The sequence below is a fragment of the Fundulus heteroclitus genome, chromosome 4 (assembly GCF_011125445.2).
Source record: "Fundulus heteroclitus isolate FHET01 chromosome 4, MU-UCD_Fhet_4.1, whole genome shotgun sequence".
Classification (NCBI taxonomy): domain Eukaryota; kingdom Metazoa; phylum Chordata; class Actinopteri; order Cyprinodontiformes; family Fundulidae; genus Fundulus; species Fundulus heteroclitus.
In genome coordinates, this window is record NC_046364.1 from 17,052,852 (window position 1) to 17,070,216 (window position 17,365).

The window sequence follows — 17,365 nt, forward strand, 5'->3', positions numbered from 1 at the left end:
TATTATTTTAAAATTACACTTTGAAATTACTTTCAAAGCATATTTGCAGCTGAAATGACTCTCCGTACCTACCATCAAACCTAACTATAGATCATTTTTCCAACTCTTGTGTCAAAATTTCCCATCTCGACACTCTTTACACAGAAGGCAAACCAAAGGCAAGGAAAAAGCTTTGCATCAGATCCACGAGTGAGTCCCTAAAGTTGTTTCACTGAGCAAACAGGCTGCAAACAATCCCTTTAGGGGAGTACAATCTGTTTAGGGGGAGGGCAAAAAGTAAGTAATGCTCTCTGTATCGCTCCTCTTCAAACAATGCCTTGCTGTTAACTTCCTCCTTGTTCAACTAAAAACGACAAGCAACGATTGTTAGGTTAGGTTACAATGATCCTCTCAGTTGGTCGTCACTTTTTTTTTTTTTTTTTTTACCCAGCAACTTTAGGTGCCAAACTACACATTCCTTTTCACGGGGTCAAACAATGGTACCACTGCGGAGAGAGAGACCCTTCAGAACCCAGTAAGAAACCCCCAAACAGTCTGAGCACTGTTGTACGACCACGGCAAGTCCGTACAAAGTTTGAGCCACCTCTCTCCGTGTTGGAAGAAAATTCCAGTTGAAGGAGGAGGAGGAGGGGAGAGGGGGGGGATGTCTGCTCCTCCCCACTGTGTGGGTTTTGTTCTGCTAATCAGACCACATGCCTCAAGGATTCAGGAATCCAAGAGCTCTCAGCCAGCTCCTCTCATTCCACACACAGCCGCAGCAGCCTGTGACAAACTATTCAGTGTGTTGTGGGGTTAAAGACTCTATCCATTCATAACATTGCTCACCCTCCTTCCCTCCTCTCCTCATCTCAGGCGGTTCTGTGCCCCCTCCCCCTCATCTTACCCCTCATATGCACCCCCCCCCCCCCCTCTTCTCACCACAGCAGTGGATTCTTTATCTCTACACACTGAATCTGAGTAGGTTTATTATTAGACTACGGTCCAACCACACCGCCACCGCTAATTTAAATAAAAGAAACAAAACTACGCCTATATTCACTTAGTGCTGCCGAAGCCCAGATATTTGCCTTCCTCTTTCCTCTCTCTTTTTTTTTTTTTTTTTTTTCAAATTCCTTCTTGATTTAGGCTCGTTTCCTCTCCGTTCTCTCCTCCCAGGCTCTCCTGCTACTCACGCATTAAGAGGCGAAATGAGGCACGTTGGAAATTTGCAGGCTGACAATGGAAGACAGCTGCTCTGGCTGCCTAAGTCTTTCATGAGCTGAATTAGTTGTACAAGCCTTAGCCCCCCCCCCCATCCATCCAACCACCACCCCCACCCGCCTCCCTGCTAGCAAGCAGATCCAGACGCAGCACAGAACACCTCCTGGAAAGCTAAGCTGGGAGAAAGACAGGGAGGGAAAGACAAAGCGTGACAGCGCCTTTGTTTGACAGATCTGGGATGATCTTGTATTTTTCTTTTTCCCCCTCCTGCTAAAGTGAACCAACAAAATTTCCGTTTGCGCGCTTGCTGATTATTTTTGAAAGAAGCTTCAGCTCTGCGCTCCCAAAAGACGGGAAACCTGATGAAAGAGCTCGGCTGTATTCAACAACAAATGTGAAAACAAAACTACCTATAAGTGGGAGTCAAAGCGCCATCGTCCCTAATTTTCAAAGCCGCTCTGGCAAAAGGAAAACAAATCGTTCCATTAGACTGTCCAGACGTTTGCTAGAACAAAAATAAAAAACCATGAATGGCGTTAACACGGAATATAATTTACTATCGACACGATCATCGAGAAGAAAAATAGCCAAATCCGCTTGGAGACGATAAATTCAGTGTTGAAAATCCCAGCAGAATATTAAAGCGCGCTCTGATGTGCGAAAAAACGAAAAAAAAAAAAAAAAAAGAACAGCGTTGATAATTACAGCTGAGAGTAAATTACTTTTAAAATTGAGTGTCGAGCAGTTCCAAAAAACACTGCAGCGACTGCAACCACTTTGGCATAGCAATAAGAGCAACTATAACAACAACAACGCACGTCTGACATATTGTAGAAAAAAATCTAAGCCTTTGTTCTCGACTCTCCTGCAGAGGCTAAGAGCTGCGGATAAAAGAGCAGCTGAAGGTTTTTTATTTTTTAAAACCAGTTCAGAGAGAACAAGGAGTTTGACACCTTGCTTTGCATTGGTCAGCAGCTCAATATCCCTTTATTATTGCAGATGGCAGCAGTTGTGAGCAAAGCAATTTGTAGCGTTCCCAATGGGCTAAGGGTACATCCAGTTCACCACATGATACACAAACGAGACAGGGTTTCAGCAATTTATGATGGGAAAACTAGGAAACCCCGTATTCAGATTTTTACGTTTATACTGTAGGTTTCACAATACCACAAATGTTCTTTAATCAGTGTAGAACATTTCTGTCCAGCTTAGTCAAACTATTGAGGGTTTGAGGCTCATCTAAGGTGGAGGAAGTCCTAGAAAAGCATTGACAATGTACTTTTTTCTATTTCGGCAATTCCGATAAAACTTTCCAAATCTAAAAACTGTGCTTTAAAAAGTTTCTGTCCAGTTTGTGTTTAATCAGTCAAGCATTTTGGATTTTAAACTACAGGCGATCAATTTGAGTTCTGGGTGATCAAAAACAATTAAATGGCGCTTCCACGTAGCGGCAAATAAAGCTTTGAAAACAGATGCCAACTTAAAGTTAAAGACAAACTTTATTGTCTCCAGGAGGCAATTTGTTTTACGGAAAGCAAATACATGCAAAATCCATTAATGGATAACAGCTACAAATTGCTCAAATATTTCACCCATGATGAAAGAAGTTGATGCCTCTTCAATGCTTTTAGGCCAGCAGTGATGCTAGCTACTCCATCAGATGAATTACTTCAATAATTCATCTGATCTAAAATCAGATTTTCTAACAAATACAGTGTCCTAATTAAGGGCTAATTTGGAGGCAAAGGTTTAGTTCTGGTTAAGAGCAGAAAAAAAAAAATATAATAATGACAATATGGCAAGCCTCAGTTTAACTTGAGCTAATGAGGCAAAAATCTATATATAATTAAAATGTCACTTCCCTGGACAGTAGTTCATATTTCGTATCCATGAAGATAATATTAGAACAGATAGTATTATCTTATGTTATCGAGTAATTAACCTAGCGGATAAAATAAGATACAATAGCTTTCCTGACCTTTTTAACATCAAACATCGGTCTCAAAGCGCTAGCTTGTAGCAATAGCGTAGCATGTGCCATCGCTCAGCATTTTGGTTTTTCTTGTCCATCAGCCTGATGAGGAAAGTCCCTCCTGTCAACAACGAAGCTCTGATGGGTTTTTCTAGCTGTATTTGACATGTTAGACTTTAAACTTCCAGCAGCAGATCATTGTTGAGGCGAGTGGCTGATATTTCAGCGCCGGGGTCAGAATAATGTGGGCAAAGGTAAATTGGTCTTTTTTTTTTTTAAATCAATTTGGATGTAAAGGAGTATCTGAGTAATAAGTTTATCTTGTTTGAAATGTATTCTGACAATCCTAGTAGTAAATGTCAGAAATCTCTACCGCTTTGCTGCACAACACAGAGTTGTCTGAAACCCTCCTGTAGGATTTTCTAAGGCCTTTTATGTGTCCTCCTTGTTATTTAGGGTTATTACAATGGCTGCTCGTCAACTCAACAGTCAAATAGATCCAAAAACAGTCAGTTTGACATAACGGGCACCTTACCAGAAAGTTTGGTGATACGGCCACAAACGACGCCCCTCTTCAGCCACCCAGGGCCATAATGAAGGACTGCCCCCCCACCCACTTCACACCTACTCTGTGACCGGCTCTCATGGCAGCGCAGAGGCTTTAGGCTAACCTTCCACCCCCCATTTTGGACCGGCTATTACGCAGAGAGGGGCAGGCAGAGCGCACTGTGAGCTCTCAGCCTGAAAGTGTCTTCTGAAGGAGCATTTGGTGGATCACAGACTGAAAAACTCAATCTGCGATAGCCGAGTACCACCTCCCTCATCTCACGCAGCTGTGAACCTAAGGGACGCCACGACATCACAGCTCGTTAGCGGCACTTTTCAGTGCGAAACAATAAAAGCAAAGTGTTAGTCAAAGACAGCGGTGAGGAAGCGTCAACGCAGCAAGAACAAGAGTTTTGTTATGGCTTGAATGTTGTTCTTTGCTAAAGTTCAGCTGACTGCTTTGCAGCCACTGTGTAGGTCCCTGCACTTGAGCGCTCAGGTTGTGGGTGACTTCACGACAGTGGTGCAGTTTTGTGAGTTCGCTTGCAGAACTGGGTAGGTTAGGACTTGACCTGCAAATGTCTCATATTTGAAGAAAATCTGATCTGAACACCGGTGCAGACAACAGCCTTTCATCAGGTCTCTCCGCTGAACATCAAAAAGGGGCAATGCGGTTTAAATTGGCTCAAAATCTCTGGAGTGTGGGTCAGGCATGAGCGAGCAGTCAGTAAAGAGGAAAATAAAAAAATAAAAAACAGCAAAGGGATTTTGGGAAACTGCTAGTGAAGATCTTGTTGTAGAATCTGCTCTAAATGCTACTTGGAGGCTAACTTTTTCCAACCACGGTGTTATCAAAGCGTCGTGATTTCAGGCTGCACTTGTGGCACAATTTGTTTAAACTCGGCACAAAAAGTGACAACTAACCCTAAAAACTTTCAAGTTGTAATGCACACACCACGCTACACTGTCTTGCAATAAAAAGCAACCGCAGAGCACCGGTTTGGCAATCAAGTATTTCTAAATAAAAATGCATAATTTCCAGACCAATCCAACTATAAACACGGCTGACAGCTAGTATGTCAATCTGTATCGCTGGATAAGGTCAGAAAACTGAGTTATTGGCTGGCAATTCTCTAAACGCTCCTGTAATTAATGTTAATGAGGGGTCTCTGTCGCAACTGTTCGCAAAAGCAATCTTGCAGTTCAATAAATCTCGGTTTTATAAAAACCTTTGCCAGACACGCTTATTAGTGACAGAAATGTGGTCCTTCAAAGACTGTTTGTGATAGCGTAACAAACCCAACCTAGGATTAAAGAAGCAATAAGCAACAATATTTTAGAAAGAACTACTAAAAAAAAAAAATAGTGATGTGAAGAACTAAAGGTATCTTTTTAGATGGAATATGGTATGACGACATGCACCATCTGCCGTGTTGTTCTCCAGTCTCTTGTTTACAAGCCGGGCCGGCCGTGCGTGCATGCGAATAGCTGCCGCTCAGGGCTCCCTGCCAACAAAATGTCACCGCCACAGCAGCGTAGCGTAGGAGCAACATGGCGGCGAAAGGTTAACCTGAAGACGATCAGGACCCATCATCAGCACACACACAAAAAACAACAACGGTCTTTGTCAAAGAGGCTGTCAGAGAAGGGAAGAGCCAAAACGAGGATGAACATTGTCCTCGTGTTACCAAGGTGGAGAGCATGTGGGGCGCAGAAGCAGCTCTGAGCTAGCTTTTTTCCTCCTGGACAGGCAACGGCACAAAGTCAAATGTTACAGTTGTGTTGCTACGTTGATTCTGTTCAATCTCATCATCTTCCATCCACATATCTAGTTTTGGTCTACAGACGCTCCTCACCAGCTCCCCTAGTGGTGAAACGTCACCTATACATCCATTAAATCTGGAGCATTGAAATTGGACAGCAGTTCTATGTAGCCATGGGAGGCAAATGTGCTGAATCTAAACTGCATCATCCGCAGCAAAAGGTTTTCTCATAAATCATGTTTGACACCAGGGTAAGATTTTTTAAGTCTTAGTCTTGTACCGAAAAAAATATCCTGAAAACCATTGAATTACTTTCAGAACAAGGTAAACTTTGAATATTCATGTATCAAAAGTGTTCAAATTAAGTTTAAATATGAAATATTGCGCATTTTTTACACCGATTATGGTATTCCGCGTTTAAGTGCTGCCTCCGTTTACGATCGGCCATTTCCGACGTGTGACGTTAGTTAAAGAATACCGAGAACGCGCGAATCCAACTTGCAAAGAAACACACATTGTTTACATTGTACAACCGGTACGGTAAACAAGGATATATATGGATGTTTTCCAGTATCTTCTTTCACACATCAAATCTGCGGATCCACTTTGAGCAAGCGCTTATAAAAATATCGCCGAACTAATTACAAGATAAAATGCCTTCTAGGTGCGTAGTTGGTGGCTGTAGTGTTGCTTATAGGCCTAGTGCAGACTGCGGTGAAGTTGGTTTGAGATTGGACATTCAAGCTCAGCGCAGTCAGCGGGTTCTAGCTCACAGTTGATCCGGATGAAGGACTCCGATTTCGGCCAGCGTCTCTCAGCTGCTCCCTTCTCCCATACGCGGTGGGACCGTCAACAAATCTGATTTGATTTTTGTTTCTCAAGAGTGCTCCGCTGACTCCGCGCAGCTTGAATGTCCAATGTCAAACCAACTTCACCGCGGTCTAGTGCAGGCCAGAAAGTAGCGCTACATACTTGGCCAAAGGATCAAAAGGTCAGAAAGAAATGGGATAAATTCATAAAAGAAACGCGAAAGGACTGGATTGCCGGCAGTGACAAAAGTGTTTTATGCATTTCACACTTCACGATCGAGGAAAGTAGTAGTGTTAGCAGACAGTGTTATTGCCGGATGCACGGTACTCGTTCTGTGTGTGACGTCACACGCCGGATCGGCCGATTAAGGAATGTTCGGGCTCTTTTGCATATACAGCAAGTTTTATTGAAATTACTTCCAAACGGCGCACATAATTCACATATAATATACATTTATTTACTCTGGTGACTATTTGACTGCATCTGCGTTAAAATACATTTTACAGGCAACTTAGACTTTAAGGATTAAATACTGGGTGTAACAGAGCTATCCCTTACAAAAAGGCACCTCGGCACTTGTAAGCCCTTCGCCAACGTATACAACTGTCACCGACTTGTGACATTTAAGGGAAAACGTACTCTCATGTATCCCATCGTGCGCTATGAGCCATTTTGATCTGCACAGATTCAAACAGGCAGTTTTGATGTGCACTGGCATGTCTGCGAGGGAGAGGGCACGGTGAACCTTGAAGAAGTGTGGTATGCGTGGTATGCTCCGTGCTGCGCTGCCAAAAGGAGCGTTCCCAGGAATAACACAAAGACAAAGCCATTATTAAATCACATTACTGCAATTATCGCCTACACCTTCACGCCAAACGCAACCTCGCTTTGTGGCAATATTTTAACATCTGACATGTGAGTGAAACATGAACTGTAAAGCAATTTGTTAAGTCAAGAGGCAAAAAGAGCCTTATATAAACCAGGACCATCAATATGTCCATTATGAACTCTATTGGGTTTTTTTTTTTTATTCCCAACATCTAATTTTGTTTTGCCTACAAGCCCGAAGCAATTCACATCATTGTGAAGGCGACTAATGGTACTTGTGGAAAAATGATTAGTGTCAAACATTTTTTCACAGGCAGCAGCGAGCAACTCCCCGAGGGCAAATTCTTCCACGAGGCAACAATGCAGAAATCACAGCAGCAATGAGCCAGAGCAGAGACAGCTCGGTACAAGACTACATATCATCAGCTGTTCTGTGGCCTTAGACAACGGCTATACGAGCATGTTGTGTTTAAAACCGCCTCAAACAAATGACTGCACACATGCTGTGATTAAAACCTACAGACGTTGAATCACAGCCGTGTGGGGGAACCGATTAAACGGGTCTCCGGTTATTGATAATCCTCAAGAGCAGTTCTTGTTCTGTTTGGTCAACGCAGTTTTAAACTTTAGAATTAGTTTTTTAGAATTATTACTATGCAACCAAAGAGCCACTATGCAATTCCGTTCAATTCAATTTTATTTATATAGTGCCAATTCATGAAACATGTAATCCAAGGCACTTTACAAAGTCAAATTCAATCAGATTATACAGATTGGTCAAAGATTAAATTGCATCAAAGTCCCGACAAGCAGCATTCACTCCTGGAGAAGCGTAGAGCCACAGGGAGAGTATTCTGCATTGTCCATGGCTTTGCAGCAATCCCTCATACTAAGCAAGCATGAAGCGACAGTGGAAAGAAAAACTCCACTATATAGTGGGGAGTTTTTCCCTATATAGTAAAAACATCACAATCTTTTGAATTTCTCTCTGATGTGGTATCAAGATATGGCAAGGTTTTAAAAAAAACGATGAGATTTCAGTACCACTAAAACCTTCAGTCACCCAGCGGATGCAACGGAAACTGTAAAATCGCTCCGCCCACCTGGAAATTCGGGTTTTTTTTTGTATAAACTTTTATTCAGTCAATATTGGCATTATAATGTATAACAATTTCAAATGCAGTAAGCAAGATTGAACATGACAACATTTCAAATAGCCCACTCGGAAGTGTACCCCAACCCCCGACAACAAAGACGTAATGGCTGTGATGGTGGAGCTTACAGCGTTATCAGACGTGTTTCTGCCTCGTCTACCAACATTAAGGCAACAAAACCAGAAAGAATATATTGTTCAACCAACTTGTCACTCCGTCACCAAGCTCTGCCCTCTTCTGAGTAGTTCAGCGAGCGCGCATTAATCTTTAAAAAATAGCAGTTAGCTGAAAAAGTGTTGAGCTTGAATTCAGTGTTCATGTTCTTTATCGAAAAACATGTCATTAATCAACAGCATAAAATGGCCAGGGCTGCTCCTGAATATATGATGTTTGATCATTATCAATATCGATCAATATGATTTCTATTTTACGCTACTTGATGTTAAAACTATACTTGGAAAGTTACAGGTGTCTGCTGACTGGCTACAGGAGCAGATAGTCTCACTAACCAACCAGCTCATGAAAAAAAACTAAATTAAATAAATCATACAATCAAAAGCAGAACTTCCAAGTAATAATACTAATCCCTCTGAACCACCTACTAAATGTAGCATTTGAGCTTCTGGTAGTTTTAAACCCGTGTACCAAAACATCATTGTCTCGAGCAGTAACCAACATATTTCTGCAGTAGGAAACAAAACTTTGCATTTTTGATCAGACGAAAAACAATTGGATCGAATTATGCAATCTCTTACATTTTTGAGTTCATGCCGTCATTTTGTGGTACTTTCACTCAAGGTTATCATACTATGAGAATCTCGGTCCCTGCTACTGCAGACAGGTCTGCAGTCATGCACACAATTTAAAGATGCAGTATTCAAAAGTCAAGACCCACACACAATGTTTTTTTGGAGAATTCTAGCTATTTAAATATTCTGTTTAACAGGCCACTAGGTTTATTGTTGCATAGGTTATTTTGCAAGTCCACACAGGTATATTAAAAGCTTCACTTTGAAATGAGCCAGTGATGAGTTTGCAGCACCCCCTGAGTTACAAGTCAGTCTTTCTTCTGTTTCCTAGCTTTTAGAACTACTTAAAAGAAGGAGCTGCAGCACAGCAGCAACGGTTTGTCAGGGACAGGTGACGAGAAAAAGCTCAAGAAGGCGGTGGTGAGATCCCTCCACCCCAGAGCTGGACACCGGCAGCAATGCAGAGCACCCCCCCCCCCACCCCCCCGCTTCAAAGTAACACTGCCAATGTAATTTTCTAAGAGAGCTGCTCCATTTATCAAGGCCAGTGGCACATGGAAGAAGCTGACGACACCTCACTCCTCTAGATTTGTATAATGAGAGGTGGGAGAGTGAGACACATTCACGAGGTGGTTAGCACTTGTACGAAGGAAGTGGAGATGATTTATTCAGCATCTGAGAGCCAAAGCTTTGGGGAGCTTTAACTTAGGACATAGAAGATGTAGCCACGGCTATTACACCAGCACCATGGAGAACAAGATTGCTGAAGAGAGGCCTACTGATTAGTAGATGGATTACACAACTCCAATTCCTATAAATGGGCCCATTTTGAAAGCGTTTTGAAACACCCTAATCCTCCTTTGTTTCAACCACTCACACTTTACGCAACACAAAGCGGGCGTGTATTGTCCGGCTCCACCGAACGCAATCTGCAGCGCCAAATAACCATCTAACATGAAATGAGCAATTAGGTCTGACGCGGCGGTCCAACTGCGCGCGGTAATGGCTCTTAATAATTTTGCTTTGTCGTTTCTAATGCGCCTTAAAGCCACGTCCTGCAGATGTTTTCTCACGAGGATGCAGACAAAATATTTACCTACAGAGTGCCCGGTAAGGTGGAGACGCGGTATTAAATGGTAGTCGCAAGAGGGTTCTCTATGCAAGAACGTTGTCCCACCCTGTAAAGGGCCTCAGCGAGGTGAACGGGTCTCATTCTGAAAGCTCCCAACTTTGATTGAAATTTCATCATAGTTGCTAAGAAAGAATAGCTCGGAGGTGATATTGCGGTAACTCCCAATATTATGTACACGATTCGCCTAAGGAGGCAGTCACAAGAGCCGTAGCCACCATGAACACTAAGAGGGACATCAGTGATGTGATATGAACGCAGCAGAAGTCTGCAGTGTGAGCACAGGCACCTCCTCATCTGAACTGAGATAGGCGATGCTCAGTGAAATCTGATGCAGACATCGCTTTAAGGACGGCGCACAACAACTCTTGTATCTGAAAGGACAGAATACATTTGAAAAGCCTACTTGGGAAATTCCCATCACTTCTCCTGTACTTCTCAGATGAACACAGAGTTAAAAGCCACACCTACTTGATTCTGTAATCTTAACAGGGTGCTATGAAAGCGCAGTGGGCCGGCGATCTCGATGGATCGACTGGTATGACGTGAAAGGACAAAGCGATCAGTAGTTCTGGGTTTAACGCAGAAGGATGGTCTAAACTGGACTTTACTTGATATTAGTAATGTTAGGTCTCCTTGATGTAACCACTAACAACACATCAAGAAAAGAAATGATTATGGTCATGAACACAGCTGCACATGGCCATCGCACTTTGAGTGTCTGCAATGGTGTGATCATGAAGACATATTTGGGTGGAATATCTGGTGGGCTTTTGAATTTCAGGCTCCATGCATTCACACTCTGCATGTCGGTAGTATACACGGCCACGCTCCTCATGCCCACGTTTGAGTCATATTTTAGTGGCAGACACGCCATAGCTCACGCTCCAACCCACACTGGCTGTGTCCGGCCAGCGGGCAGCGCTCCAAGGCGTAGCCTGATCCTTTTCGAACCAGTTCTTTTCAGACGTGTCAGCGCCTCTTGATTAAAATAGCCGAGGCCGGAGCTCGGTAAGCCGTCCCTGCTTGGCGCACTTCAGCACCACGGGTCTCCAACTGAACGGTGCTAATTGACAGGCCGTTCCCAGAGTACGCGCCTTTTTAGTTTACAAATGAGCTCACCGGTAAGTATCGTTCTTAGATTTCTGTCCCTCGTCATGGCATCGGCTTTGCAAACACCATTACGAGTAAGGGTGCAAAATATACTACCAATATATCGGCATTGCAATACTGGGTTGTGGAATATTCATACTGCTAAAGACTGGAATGCAATAAGTGTTTGCTAACATATTCAAAGTCTTATGCCGTTGCATTTGCCATGCTACGGTAAGATTTAGCCATATTAGCAGTCTGAAGGCAGGAGACGCTCACGCCGGACAAAATGACATTGACCAACATGCTAAAGGTCACGCAGGCTGATTGAAACACAGCATAAGACAGAGAGGGAAGAAGAAAATGGGCATAGAAAACACCTTATACTGTCACTGCAAGATCTACCCATATCATCATCACTACATTTTCTTAAATAATATACCCTTAATCACAAACTAGACTAAAGTACAAAGGTGTTTTGCAAAGCTTGCAAATATTCAAATAAGCCACCTTCACCTTCACAAGACTATATTCTGTATCCCCAATTAATCTTTTTAAGCCGTTTTAAGCTTTCAAGGCAAAGTTTATTTTAAAGTGTAAATTCTGTGAAAACTATTACCAATCCAAATGTAACCTTCTCGCAGCACTTGACCTCGCTTATTCTACTATGGGATGACTATATTGAATGCTGAACTGGGTATGAAAGCATAACTAAGTGACTAACGAGAACTAAATGCTCTTTTTGTGCATTTTCCTTTTTACGCCACTAACTGGGCATACCTGACGAGACAAAAGGCTTGTTAAGCTAATATTGATTAACGCTGCTTTAGTATCGCGGCCTGCCGCCGTCGCGCTTTCAAGGCTACATTTCAGCAGCTCGCACGCCGACCTCGCTCTTTTATTCATTGCCGCCTGTTCTTGCGTTTTTTTTTTCTTGCGCTTTTATTTTAAATACATCACGATAAAGCCTTTCCTAAATTTCCTTTTGTAGCCATCCAGCCACAGGAGGGTCTCCGGCTTGTTTTCATGACTGGGTGCCCTGGATTTAAGGAATCAAACAGGCTTCCTCGCCGCCCATCCCCCACGCCGCTCTCAGAGCAGCAGGAAAACCGAGGAAGGCGTGCTGAGCACCAGCTCCACCAGCTCCCCCTCCACACACACACACACACACACACACACACACACACACACAGCTCCACCAGGCATTGCTGGGGCTTGTGGGATTAAGAATGGAACACGATGACAGACAAAAACAGTCCTCGGCACCTCCCCGCTTTGCTGTCTTTTATACCAGAAGAGCATGAAAAGGCTGCTATGAGGCATACAAAAGACACAGTGATAGATCAACTCGGAGTGAACAAGATAAGTGTGGGTGAATAGCTACACAGATCTTTATATTATTCTCGTACGACAATGTCGGCGTTGAAATTGCTCAACGGAAGAAGAAGAAGAAGAAGGAGGGAAAATAAATAAATAACACGATTTGGCATTTGCTTCACTTCACAGGCGTAATGCTCTGCACAGCTTAAGGCTGACAGTGTCGATTATCTTCCAGCGCGCAATTAATTCTTTACTGGCTAATGTGGAGAATATAACAACTTTAGAGATAATTACAAAAGACGATAATTAGCACCATTACTTGACACGCCACAAGTAGTGTTTCGAATGGGAAGGGAGCTGTCCATCCCTTTAAGACAAATAAAGCCTGTGCAGTCAAGTCGGGGGAAGAAAAGAACGTCTCCAGTGTGTTCGGAGTCTTTCCTGTGGCGGATCACAGCGTCACATTCGTCAAGGGTGCCCTCATTCGTAGGACGGCGATAAAAGAGAAAACAGCAGTGGGCCTCTTTGCATGCATCACATGTCAGATTGCTTTAGGGAGCGCGGTGCATCTCCATGCCCGCTGAAAGCAACAGGCTGTCAGAGCCCAGTGTTGAGCAGCCTAAAGCACTGGGTCAGATTGCATCAAATTGAAATCAATGGCAGACAGTTCTGTTTCACAGAGCTTCATCTAAGAACAGAAAAACCACGTTAAAGCGTTTCAGGCACAGCCAGCCGTTTGATTGGATGTTGGTTTTAAGCCACCAATCAGAAGGTCGTGTTTCTTTCTTGGGTTAAAATGCCAAAGCTTTGATCTGATTAAGCAACACAATGTTCATTTACCCCCCAATTCCAGAAGGGATTAATGCTGAATGTTGTTCTAGTGCGATCAGTCACAACAGAGGGACGTCAAACTAATTCAACCAACATCAGAACAGGGTAAAAAAAAACAACAAACGATCACGTACCTTCTCGGTTTTTATCTTCTTTAACGTCTTGCATTCGCTGTTAACATTTTCCACCTCGTCTGGTTCAGTTTTCGCGGTCAAAGCTGGTACTATCCCAACAGATTCAAGTGCAATATTCCCCATTTGATTAGCGTCGGCCAAGTCTGTTGATTGTGCGTTCTCGAAGGACGCGTTACGACTATTCCCCAACGCAACTTGGGCCTGAGACATGTCCTTCTCAGAGACGCCAATTGCCACGACCGGGGCGCCATCTGTTTTGTCCTTCTTATTTTTCCCGCCGGCCCCTTCCTTGTCCTTTTTACCACCGAGAACCCCCCGGGAGGCTTTGCCCCCTTTCTCCATGTTCTTCCCAGAGGTGGCGTTGTTGCCGGCGGCCACTGCGCCCGCCGCCGCCCCCGTCGGCTCCCCTTGAGTCCGTCCGCTGGGCTCTTTTTTGCCCCCGTCGCCGGAAGCTTTGCTGCTATTGTCTTTCGAGTTCTTGCTGCGCTTGTATTTGGATTTGCTCTCCTTGCCTTGAGCGCCGGAGACCGGGCTGACGAATCGGATGTTGTCGGGCAACGCCGCCACGGCACTGGGTGGTGCCGCCATGCCGTCCTTGGTGCCAGACATCTCAAGCTTGTCCTTCTCTAAGTCTGCGTCGAGGTCGATGATCAGATTGCCAACGCCGATATCCCACTCATCCCCGCTGTCGTAAGTGTCCACCGCATTCGAGTCCACACCTTTCCCGCCTGCAGTGCCACCACTTAGGGACATTTTAGTGCCAACGGCCCAGGAATGCCTCGGTGAGGTCCGACACCCTGTCAGACGGTTGGGAGTCAGGGGCGAGGGTTAGAGAATCTTCACGTTGTACTCCTTCCTGTCCCATTTAACCACATTCTGCCCTGCGAAGAGAAGAGAAGAGACTAATTAAGGCCAACGATTCAGACGCGGGATGGCAGAGCGGCCTCTCGGACGTCGCAGAACACAGCAGTTCATTGGAAAAACAGGCGTCTGATCGCCAGCCAGTCATTCTCCGATGATCAGTGTGCAAACCGCCACGGTAATACCCGCTGGTGTGACAGCTCTGCTCCGAAACCCCCCCCCACCCCCATAATCACTTCCCACAGTCGTCATGGCAACCGTGGGAAATGTAGCCTAAATCCTGCTTTGACAGCCAAGGTGGCCCCACTGTTCTGAATGACTGACTTTCTTTGCACAAAGCGCCGCTGATAGTGTCACCGCTGATAAATAAGACGTAGCTGGCCCAACACCCCCCCCCCCCCCCCCATGCTTTATAGAGCCGTGCCTTTTCAACTCCAGGGCGTAAACAGTCATCTGGCGCTAACAGGAGGGGCAGGAATAAACTGCTGTCCGCCTCAGGAGGAAGATCAGGTTGTTGCCTTTGTATGCAGAGAAGCAAAGGCGACAACCCGATGTCCAAATATTTAGGAATACTTGCTTCCTAAATATTACCCTTAATCACAAAGTGGTAGCAGAAAGCTACGTGCAAATGACCCACCAAAGTGAGCCGATTGTGACCGCGGGTCTGACCGTGTTTTATGGCCGTATGAGACATTCTCAAAGATCCTGGGAAAGAAAGGCAGTAGAAGAAAAAAAAAAAAAAAGAGAAAGAAACGGGAAAAGGAACTGAGGTCTCAGCGGGAATCACAAGAGCTATTCAGCTGCAGTTTCCAGCTGCATTAACACGATCACAGCTCTTCTGGATCCTGCTGTAACCTTTCACGTCGCAATAAAAGGCACCAACTGTTAGCTCATGAAGGACTGTAGACGATAATGGGGAACCTACAACTTAATGTGTAACATTATTATACGGCCTTGAAACTTTTTTCTATAACCACTTATTTTATGCTACATCTAGTAGAGCTAAATAAGTAAAAATCCAATTTTATGAATTGGATTATATGTAAATTATAAAGAATTCGCCAACCTATAGTAGCTTTAGGCCTTGTTCTAAGAAGAACATGAGTTCTGTATAGTTACTTTAACATAAAAAAAAACAATAACAGACTTTAACTTATTTTAACACAAAATGTTTTTCCCCTCACATAAAGATTTAACTCCCTGAAAAAACACTGAATAGTGTGCAAAACATTGCCGCTTTCAGCAAAACAACACACTGATTAGGGATGGGCAATTATCCAATCGTGGCCCATTATGGTAAATCTTTTTAACATGGCAATGATAAACTGCACTTGATGTTTACAAACTAAAACTACAAGTAGCCTTCACATTTCTTCTATGAGGGCAGCGATAAACAACATCTGTAATATTAATTCACTGCGGTTATTGTGTGGCGTTTAGGGAGAAAAGCCGTTTATCGTTCTGCAGAGGTTTAATATACAAAGCACAGCATGGAGGAAACCCTTTGTTTTACATCAATCTACGTCACTGGTCAAAATGGATGGCAGAGCGAGGGCCCAACCATCCAAATTCACGTACAATGAGCATGTTTACTGAAGACTTTGAGGTCAAAACAAAATGGTGGACAGCAGGGTGGAAGGATGATAGTCCTAGCCAATGAGATGCGTGTATGTGACCTCGTGGAATAGAGACAGCCTCTCTTGTGTTGAACGACTGACACGTACGACTAAAGGACAGACGAAACTAGGAAGTCCTCGGTGGGCTTTAATGTCACGGCGCAACAGTAGCACCAAAAATCCTGCTGAAGGGTAGCTGCGATGCAATAAAAAAAAAAATGCTTTGTTGGAATTTGATTATTGAAACTGATGCAGAACATCAGATGCTGTCTGATGAGGCAAGTGGCCAAACCTGGCAGGTTTAGTTTACTTTTAAACAAAAAAGGTTATACCTGTTTCTGGAGCAGTCAAGCGCTTTGTTGCAAAGTTTGCATAATCATTTATAAAAGTCAAAAAAAGTAAATTTTGTTCACTAAAATCCTCCCTTGGTGTAAGTATCCAATCCCCTCCCTGTTTCACAAGCCATTTTCTTTGTGTTTCATTTCTCCTGGCCAACGTCCAAATGTTCATTTCATGTTTAGCCGTTAAAGATCTGAAGCTCTTCTCGCTTTGTTACTGCTGCTACAACAAATTAGGCCGTTCTCCAATTACAAACAAAGCTTCAGGAATTTTAGTGCCGCCGCCACGACAAAGAAACCATTTCCCAGCTTTTGCATTTCCAGGTAAAGTTGAAGTCCATTAAAAACAGACGTTTCGGACAGAGGAGCACTGTCCCTTTTCGCTAAAGTGACTCCAGCAGCAGGGTCACAGATTGCCTCCCACCCCCCTGCAGTGACAGAGGTAAAACTGTTGAGCAATCATTTAATCATTGCGCCGTCGTCTTCCTCACAGATGGCTCCCCCCCCCCCCCCGGAGGAACAACAGTCAGCGGTGGGTTCTGGTGGGCGGAGAGTGGCAGCTGTCCCTGTAAAACTGGCGTAGCAGTTGTGAGGTCCAATTTGTCCGACACCTCCACAAAGGGAAGGTTGTAACTCTATCTGCAGTTGACCCACTGTATGCCCTCAGCTAGCACTGCAGTGCAAGCCGCTTTTCAGACGGAGAAAAAAACCCGCTGCTGAGTAAATGTCCTAGCAAGTGCCTCATTGAGCGAAAGGCATGCAGGCTGCACAAGTCCCACAGCGCCTGTCCTTCTCTTTTCTTCAGATCCAGTTTCCCTTTGCTATCTATCAGCAGCCTTGTGGGGGGGGGGGGGGGGGGGGGGGGGATACTTTGCCTTGACAGTGCTAATTTGAAGACAAGGCATGGCAACAAGTCTACGTGAGAATACAACTAAATTAGATATAGCACAAAGTAGTTTATGACATGTGACTGCCAGATGTGTGTCAGAGCATGGGTTTAGGAACAGAGCTGCTCACTTCTC

General features: G+C 44.1%; 1 protein-coding gene across 1 annotated transcript in view; it reads right to left on the reverse strand.

Annotated features, from left to right (window-relative positions):
• The window catches only part of LOC105916377 (zinc finger protein 609), a 104,009-nt gene that overhangs the window by 56,570 nt on the left and 30,074 nt on the right, over window positions 1–17,365 (reverse strand). Inside the window, exon 2 of the mRNA XM_021309631.2 lies at window positions 13,529–14,409. Within this exon, the coding sequence (XP_021165306.2) occupies window positions 13,529–14,281 (753 nt within the window). The 5' untranslated portion in view covers window positions 14,282–14,409. The remainder of the gene's footprint in view (window positions 1–13,528; window positions 14,410–17,365) is intronic.